The following is a 9299-nucleotide window of genomic DNA, read 5'->3' on the forward strand; positions in this document are numbered from 1 at the left end:
TTCTTTTTTTTTCTTTCTTTCTTTCATGCTGACTGAGACCGTTGATTGATCCGCTGATAAATCTTGACCCACAGTTAAGAACACTGAATTGAGAGACCAGACCCCACAGGGAAATGGAGCCGGAATTCCAGCCCAGTTCTGTGTGATGCACAGCCGGCTGGTCTTCCTACTACGCTGCCTCTCAGCACAAAACCTCTGGCCCCATTGATCTTTCGGGTTCAACAGAGGTCAAGGGCTCTTTGGAGAAGGTTGTCAGGCAGCATTATTTATGATAGTGGGGGGCACCTGGGTGGCTCAGTCCGGTAAGCATCCGACTCTTGGTTTCAGATCAGGTCATGATCTCACAGTTCCGTAAGTTCCAGCCCCATACCGGGATCTGCACTGACATTGCAGAGCCTGCTTGGGATTCTCTCTCTCTCTCTCTCTCTCTCTCTCCCCCTCCCTCCCTCCCTCCCTCTCCCCCTCCCTCCTTCCCCTGTTCACACTCTCTGTCTCTCTCAAAAATAAACAAATAAACTTAAAAAAGTAATAATATGATAGTGGAAGAGGGGAAAGCACCGAAGCCCAGCTACAGAAGAGCTAAGCAGATCATGGCCCACTTCACAAGGAATCTCTTGGAGTAGTTGAAAATGCTAATTATAAAGTCGGAAACCCAGAGAAGAGCCAATGATAATACATTAAGTAAGAAAAAGCCCACGCAAATTAGTCTGTATGCCATGATTACAAACATGCAAAATATGGCTATGTGTAGGGACTGAGAGAACGTAAAGATGAAAATACTTTAAAAAAAAAAAAAACAGGGGCTCCTGGGTGGCGCAGTCGGTTAAGCGTCCGACTTCAGCCAGGTCACGATCTCGCGGTCCGTGAGTTCGAGCCCCGCGTCGGGCTCTGGGCTGATGGCTCGGAGCCTGGAGCCTGTTTCCGATCCTGTGTCTCCCTCTCTCTCTGCCCCTCCCCCGTTCATGCTCTGTCTCTCTCTGTCCCAAAAATAAATTAAAAAAAAAAAACAAAAAAAAAACCCAAAAACCCACCAGACAAGAGGAGAGAGGGAAATAAGCCATAGGAGACTGTTAAGGATAGAGAACAAACTGAGGGTTGATGGGAGACAAGTGGGTGGGGGCTGGGTATTATGGAGGGCACGTATGATGAGCACTGAGTTGTTTGTGAGTGATGAATCACTGAATTCTACTGATAACCAATATTGCACTGTATGTTAACTACCTAGAATTTAAATAAAAATTTAAAGGAAAAAGAAGGGCACCTGGGTGGCTGAGTCCGTGAAGCATCCAACTTGAATTTCGGCTCAGGGCACTGTCACATGATTTGTGAGATTGAGCCCTGTGCCGGGCTCCCTGCTTGGGATTCTCTCTCTCTTCTCCCTCTCTCTGTGCCCCTCCCCTGCTCCCTCTCTCTCGTTCTCTCTCTCTCTCTCTCTCTCTCTAAATAAATAAACTTGTTATTCTGAAGAGTCTGTGTGTAGATCTACCCCCTGCACACCCCCACCCCAATTAGGTCCACCTGCCTCTGGAACCTTCAGTAAGGCAATGCACACCTGCTTCATGGAGCTGTTGTGAGCCTAACTTGTTAGACCCCCTCGTAGCACTCTGTGCCTTTTCTCCTTGGCACTTGACGCAGGGTAAGTCATTGACGTTGCAGTTTGTGCTTTATGTCTTCTGCCTCCACTCTCCACTCACCCCCTTTAAATACTGTGATTCCTCTTTTCCGAGATTTTAGCCCGGTCCTCAAAGACCAAGAATCAAAAGCTTAAAGTCTACAACTCTTCTTGGCCTTGAAAAACTACTTATTGAAGAGATTGTACTGGGGGGGGAGGGGAGAAGGAAAAGGGTCTGTGAGAAACTAGGAGCCACGTTCCGTATATTAAAAGGGAACGTATGCCTGCTCTCAGAGATACTACAACTCAAAGGGACTAATCATTACAGCAGCATAACTGACTCAAAAGATTATGAACCAGATAACTTTCATGGAAAAAATATATGTACACGTGTGTATACAACTGGGTGTGTCAGTGTGTTTTCATTCAATCCTTAAGACAATCTTATAAGGAGATACTATTATCATTCCCATTTTACAGATGGGGAAACTGAGGCCCAAGTGTGTAAGTCACTTTCACACAGTCACCCACCATTTATAACTTCTAGCAACAGAGCCAGGATTCACACCCAGGCAGTCTGGCTCCGAGAGCCAATGCCTTAACCACTGTACTGTATTGTCTCCCGTAGCCCTCAAGAGCCTAGAATGGAACCATTATGGGCCCCAAATGGAAGCCCATATCCCAAACCTGACACAAAAGTCACAATGCCCCAAGAGATCTATGCTCGGTGTACCAGTGAGCATCTTAATGATCAAAGTCAACATTACCAGAAGGCATCACCTGTTGCATAACCTTTCCATAGCACCCCAGGACCTTTATAAACAACCCCGGGAGAGGAATGCTCCCCAGTAATGACTAAAATTGTAGCCCAAAAAAGATTTGGGAGAATTCACATGGACTTAAACTGATACGAAAAGAAAAGAGAAAAAGATCAGGACGCCTGGGTTTAAATCCTGGCTCTGCCATTTACTGCTTATGTTAAGTTGCTCTGACTTAACATCTATAAAACGTCTTTGCCATCATCTATAACGTGGAGATAATAATCATCCACATACTTTGTGATTTGCTGTATGCATTAAGGGAGTGAGTACAGGCAAAGCATATAGAACATTCCTGGCACATTAGGCTAGGTTTTAGTTATAATTATTACTACCTGCATTCGGGTTCTGAAAGTGATACCTACTATGCCTTTGTCACAGTTTGTGGTTCCACGTTTATTTACACAATTATAATAATGCCTGATGTCTCCATTAAGCTGGAAGCTTACAAGGTCAGGAACCTTGCACTCCTGCCTCGCGCACTAAATTACTGTGGTTGACTCTAGGCTCCTCCTACCTACAGGAGTACATAGAACAACCTTGCTTCCCTTTAATAATAAAGAGAAAATTCCAATCTGGCCTTAAATGTATGCGTGCAGGTCTAGGAGAGAAGGTGGCTACCAGAGAAATGTGTGACTATGCGATTTACACACTGCAGGGCTTTTTTTCAGTGAGTCAAGAATTTAATCGTGAAACCAAGGAAATTTACGCAGTTAGGCTCCCAACAATGAAGTAGGGAAGTATAGCCAACATAACGATTGGCGGGAATTACAGGACCAAAAAAGCTCTATCGGCAACTGACACATACAATCATCCTAAAGAGATGGGATACATCGCCCTCCTGCCTTCTGACAAAAGATGCTCAAAGCAGCTCGATACCAGGCGACATGGTCAATTATCTGGTAAAAATGGATCTTTCCATCTCTGTGACACTAGCTACCAGGCTATTGCAGTAGTCATTTGTTTTCGTGGTGACGAGAATGGTTGCACCTTCCTCCATAGCCGGGAGCGGAAAGGAATGGTCAGAATCGACCGTGGATTTGTTCTTGACACAGTCTTCACAGGTACATTCTTCGACTGTGTACTCCAGACCCCTCGAGAGGAGTACTTTCGCTCCAGTCCTGCTCTCACGGCTCTCGCGTTGGTCAGCCTCTGCCTCGTTCCGGAGAGCCGATCCTGGTGATGCGGAAACAGAACCGTTAACCTGAACTCCCCAGGTGGTTGACAGGTGGGTCACGACAGTCTCAGCAACACACATTAGGGCTCAAAGCAATGCAGACAGATCTACAAAACAAGTGAGTATGTTTGCACTAGAAGTCACGAACCGACGGGCCACAGCGGGTTTGGAGACAGAGTCTGTTTAGGCCACACAGTGTTTTTAAGTGTTTGCTTACATGTTCTGTTGGCCCACGTTTAGAAATCAAGAGATGTTTTTTACAAGGGGGGGGGGGGCGCCAGGTGGCTGAGTCAGTTGAGTGTCCAAATTCGGCTCAGGCTATGATCTTACGGTTGGTGGGTTCGAGCCCCGCGTCGGGCTCTGGGCTGACAGCTCAAAGCCTGGAGCCTGCTTCCGATTCTGTGTCTCCCCCTATCTCTCTGCCCCTCGCCCGCTCATGTCCTCTCTCTCCCCCCCCTCTCTCCCCACCTCCCCACCTGTCTCTCCCTCAACAATAAGTAAACATTAAAACTGTTTTTAATAAATAAATAATTTCTAAAAGAGTTTAAAAAATTCCAGAGGTGTCACATGCAAATCTAGGGGATTGGTCTCTTTAAAACAACAACAACAATAAAACATGGCAACCTGGAGCTAACATTCCTCCACGGAAACAAATGGCCAGAGTCAAGAGCACCAGTCTCCTTCAGAAGGGCATCCACGGCTGAAGTCTCCACCTGGCCCACTGCATTCACTGGATACCCACTTGGCCCTTGGAGGCATTGAGGCCCCACTTGACACATGGAAGGTGACAAATTACCATATGTTCTAGCACACCAAACCCAGCCTTTGGGCCACACTTCAGAATTCAAAGTAAAGATGCTTCTCTTACAGAGCACTTGGTAGCATATCAAATTTTTTTATCATGAATCTTTCATGATCACGTAAGGTAGGAGTTTCTATTATGTCCCCATTTATATGCCTGTGAAGGCAAGTTTCACTACTTCTCCAAGCTGCCACAGAATAACTCCATCTCCCAAAATGTTCTACTTAAAGTCACTCCCCACCTGTCTCTCAGACCCCGACGGGAAGGGGGGAGGGGGGAAAATTAAAAATGAATAAATTATGTAAAACAGCCATCCAACTCTTCACTGCACTAGGAAGCAAATGAGGTGAGTGCTTTACGGGTTATGGACGGAAAATAAGTGCATAAGCAAATAAGCCAATGGCTGCAAAGTGTTGGGGGATCAGATCACAGACAAAGGTGCTACGGAAATATTTTTTTCTTAAAAAGCCCTTAAGTAGAGCATTCATCTCTCTGAGGCCGCTTCTCTACCGCCTAATAAAGATAATAATCTTTGAAATGACTCCTCAAACAATCTAACGACAACTGGTTATTATTCATTTCTAGCATCGTTTGGGCAGCAAAATGTTCACCCAAGCAAATAGCACTTAACATTTGCATTAAAAATATGGCCAGGGATCTTGCCAAATACATTTTTTCCTGATGGTCGTCAACCTGGCTAGCAGTTTCTGCACATCCAGTCAAGGTGCGAACTTTGGTCAAAGAGCTGGATGTTTGCCAAGAAAACCTCAGTACTTCAAAAGAGTAATTACCAAGGGAAGAATCTGGGGGAAGGCTGACATTGTAGGGTACCTCCAGAGAAGATACAAACACGGAAAACGCCAAAAGTTCATTTAACCTAACTGTCCTCTAACACACTCAAAAGGACTCTAACCAAATGAAATAACATGAAAAAAGGACGAGGAACTGAAACTCACAATAGCCAGCTCTTGGAAATAGATTTCAAAGAGGGACCATCAAACCAACCTGTGTTTTTAAATGCGTCCTTTGATGGTTCAGACCTCATCTTCCTTAGCAAGAACATCAACACGAAAACCGTCAAAGAAACTGTCAAGCTCAGGCCCAGACAGGTCCAGAGAATTGTATTTGTTCCTTTCACTGCATTAAAACAATATCAGAGAGATAATGAACTGACAACGGGATATCCACATCCAGCAAAGGTGATCTGTCCTCCAATCCCCCTAATTCGTCAGCACGGATTTGTAGATTCTAAATAACAATTAGAAGAGTCGGTAAAACCTCTGTTGCTAACAGTGCCGAATAAAACTGAGTTCACTTCTGAATAATTACTTGGCTCTGCTTGGCAGTTAAAGGCTCGCCTTGTTTCCTTGCACTTTTTGATTCCGATCTCGCCATCTTTCCTGTAACGTTTATTCTTTGAGTAAAGAGCCGACGTAGAGAAACTCCTTGACACGAATGAATTAATTGTTTAAGCGGAACTACTTACTTGCGCTGCAATATCGCTGACATGGTGAGGGAGGGGTATTAAGACATCGAAGGTGACAAGGTTTGCAAACATTAAGCAACCTGTCAAAATATTCATTTTGGAAGCACGGCTGAGCCATCCGGAACTGGATCGCAAAAAGAAAGAAGCAAACCTCAGAACAAACAGCATGGAAGGACAAGTAAAATCTCGTCAAGAAGTCCGCAGCAAACGTTAACGACAGCAGCTAGGGTGTCGAGGGTGAAAAAGAACTTCACCACGATGACTTAGTTCTTGCGGGGGCTATCTCCCCGTACTGTGGTGAAGGATTTGAATACCAGCTCCAATTCCGGATTCTAAGTTTGAGACCTAGGGGTGGGGCAAGAGGTAGAGTGGAAATACCAAGGACAAACCAGACCTGAAACAGAAACTGCTTATTTATAGAGGAAATGTCTATAAATAAGCCAGGTGACAGTTGCAAGACGGCAGGCAAGCCTGAGGCGTCAGGCAGAAAGGTTTGAAAACCGTTTTGGGCCCATCTGTTGAAGAGCTGTGCTGTGTGATCGGCTCCAGGGAGATAGATGAGATGAGGTCTGTGCCCCTTAAGAACTTAAAATCTAACTGCGGGGTGGGGGGAATAGAAATCCACTCAACCACGGAGCGTAGTAAAAGCTGATGGCCTGTGAAAAAGGGAAAAAGGAGTCAAGCTCGGCTCCCACATTTCCGACCCGTGAAGAATTCCAGAATTCCAACAGAAACAGGGACGTCTAGGCTAAAAGCGAATTTGGGAAGAGGGTCGAGGGGAAGAAAAGTTTGGGGTATCAGGAGTAACGCGAGCGGTAGCGGTAACGTAGCCCACACAATGCTGTCGAAAACTTAGGAAATGCAAATGAGCAGACAGAAAAGTTATCCACAGTCCTAGCATCCAGAAAGAGTCAACGCGTTGATGTACCAGAGAGGTTGCAACCAGGCCTGCTGCCGTGTCGTTGGATGGACCGCTGATATAAATCTTTCTGGAAGGGTTTCTGAAGATCGAGGATAGATAGGGCGCATTTTCCTCTTAAGCTAAATGCGTTTGCATTTGCTTTTAGCCATACTGAGTAGGATACCCATGGAGAGATATCCGGAGAGGTCAGCCAGAAATTCAGGACTCGATTAAAATGCAAGAAAGTGACAAACTCCAGATCCAGTACAGTAATTATCTCTGGGGTACAGGGAGGATACAAAAGAGACTCACATTTTTATTAAGCCGAGTGGTGGATACATTGATAGCTGCTGTGGAATTCTTTTGTTGTCTTATTTGTTATTCTTTTTTTTTTTAATGTGTTTATTTTGAGAGAGACAGAGACAGAGCGAGTGGGGAAGGGGCAGAGAGAGAGGGAACAAGGGAGAGAATCCCAAGCAGGCTCCAAGCGGCCAGCGAAGTGCACCCCCCCACACCCCATGTGGAGCTCGAACCCACGAAACCGTGAGATCCTGACCTGAGCTGAAACCAAGAGTCAGATGCTTAACCGACTGAGCCACCCAGGTACCCTTATTCTTTGTTATTCTTAACACCTTTTCATATTTTTTTAAATGGTACATAATAAATATTAAAATAGTGATAATAGGGGTGCCTGGTTGGCTCAGTCGGTTAAGCCTCCCACGTCGGCTCAGGTCATGATCTCACAGTTCTTGAGTTCGAGCCCCACATCAGGCTCTGCGCTGACAGCTCGGAGCCTGGTGCCCGCTTCAGATTCTGTGTTTCCCTCTCTCTCTGCCCCTCCCCGTCTCGCACTCTGTCTCTCTCTTTCTCTCAAAAATAAATAAACATTAAAAAAATTAAAATAAATAAAAGAGTGATAATAACATAAAATGCAGGAATTAAGAACAACCCTTTTTTTTTTTTTTTAAATGAAGGGTTGGAGCCTAAAAGAGAGCGTGAATTCAGATACTGATCAAAACCCCATATTCCTGTGGGGTCCAGGCAGTGAGGTAAACACATGTGATGCCTGGATGGGCCAAGGACTGACCCAGAAGGTTCCATTCCATCCAGCTCCCGCCAGACAATAAGGCAGACGAAGGTCACAGGAACAGCACACACGGAGAAGCTAGGAGGACAAAGATCATCCACCGTAGGAGCCAAGCAAGGAGACTTTCAGAACGGGACAGGCGGTGAGGTCAAATCCTACAGAAAAGCCGGAGCTGACACACCAAGGCACGAGGTCACCGGTGTCCTCTGAGGATATCCATGGGCGGAAGTCATATGGTAAGTCTTCAACGAGTGGGGAGAAAGGGAAGCAGTCAGTGTGGGCGATGCCTCGGGGCGACCAAAGCTGTGATAACTCTGGGGAAGGAAGGCACTGTTGTTTGTGACAGATGGGCTCGCTCAGGGGCCTGACATCAGGTGCAGAAGGATGTTCGCTGCCACGTCATTCGTATTCTCGAAAGCCTGTCCGTCGGTGGGGGGGGCCTCACAGTGGAATACTACGCAGCCGTCCAAAAGAATGTGCTAGATGCGTTCTGATACGAACACTACATCACTGAGTGGAAAATCCAAGTTACCGAGCAGGTGTGTAACGCGTTCTGCTGACAGCAGGTGGACAGAGTAAAATATAGAAGGTATATAGAGGTATAGACACAAGATACGTCTGGAAAGATACCCAGAAAACTGATCGCAATTACTGGCAAGAGACAGGAAGTATAGGCTGGGAAAACTTTGCTTTCGTTGAAAAATCGTTGGTACTGTTTGAATCATTCTTTTGGAAGAATCATTCTTTAAATAAGAATCGCTTTTTTAAAGGATGGTGTCTTAGTTCATTCAGGCCGCTCTGTGCAGAATACTACAGAATATAGTTCTGTTACGGAAAACAGAAATGCAGTTCTCACAGATTCAGCACCTGGTGAGAGCCCACTTCCTGAACCTAGGGAGAATCCCAGAATTCGGGCAGAAATGGGGAAATCTAAGGGAAAAGCTAAACTGGCCACAATCCTCCAGCACGGAAGAAGCAAGAGATTTCTCTAGAGTCTCTTTTACACGGACACTAATCAGGGGTGCCTGGGTGGCTCAGTCGATTAACCATCTGACTCTTGGTTTCGGCTCAGGTCATGATCTCACAGTTCGTGAGTTCCAGCCCCGCCTCGGGCTCTATGTTGGGCAGTGCAGAGCCTGCTTGGAATTCTGTCTCTCTCCCTCTCTCTCTCGGCCTGTCCCCCACTCTCTCTCTGTCTCAAAATAAATAAACTTACCCCACCTCCCAGGACCATCACATTAATGATTAGGTTTCAACATGAATGGGGGGTACGGGGAAAGGGGAGACGCAAACATTCAGTCTATAGAAGGAGGGGCTTTTGGAAGAGGAAAGAAGGTAGAGCAAAAGGCATGAACAGCCTGGACCAAGGGAAAGGGATAAAGATTAAAGATGTCAGAGAGACCCCTGATGGGCAGC

At 45.9% G+C, this 9299-nt stretch overlaps 1 protein-coding gene across 1 annotated transcript; it reads right to left on the bottom strand.

Annotated features, from left to right (window-relative positions):
* Window positions 1–3091: 3091 nt before the first annotated feature.
* Window positions 3092–6202, bottom strand: TNFRSF17 (TNF receptor superfamily member 17). Its single transcript, XM_043560513.1, has 3 exons — window positions 5896–6202; window positions 5415–5546; window positions 3092–3606 (listed from the first exon to the last, which is right to left on the bottom strand). The coding sequence occupies exons 1-3, from the start codon at window positions 6011–6013 to the stop codon at window positions 3326–3328; spliced, it is 531 nt and encodes a 176-aa protein (XP_043416448.1). The 5' UTR covers window positions 6014–6202; the 3' UTR covers window positions 3092–3325.
* Between the last annotated feature and the right edge of the window lie 3097 nt (window positions 6203–9299).

The sequence above is a fragment of the Prionailurus bengalensis genome, chromosome E3, assembly GCF_016509475.1.
Source record: "Prionailurus bengalensis isolate Pbe53 chromosome E3, Fcat_Pben_1.1_paternal_pri, whole genome shotgun sequence".
In the NCBI taxonomy this organism is placed as follows: domain Eukaryota; kingdom Metazoa; phylum Chordata; class Mammalia; order Carnivora; family Felidae; genus Prionailurus; species Prionailurus bengalensis.

What these genes read in the sequence shown, in the direction of transcription:
- TNFRSF17 (XM_043560513.1), bottom strand. Translation starts at nt 6,013, where the DNA reads ATGGCTCAGCCGTGCTTCCAAAATGAATATTTTGACAGGTTGCTTAAT. An exon ending in TCAGCGATATTGCAGCGCAA is followed by an intron (nt 5,547 to 5,895) that starts GTAAGTAGTTCC and finishes GTTTTAATGCAG; the next exon opens with TGAAAGGAACAAATACAATT. An exon ending in GGACGCATTTAAAAACACAG is followed by an intron (nt 3,607 to 5,414) that starts GTTGGTTTGATG and finishes CCGCATCACCAG; the next exon opens with GATCGGCTCTCCGGAACGAG.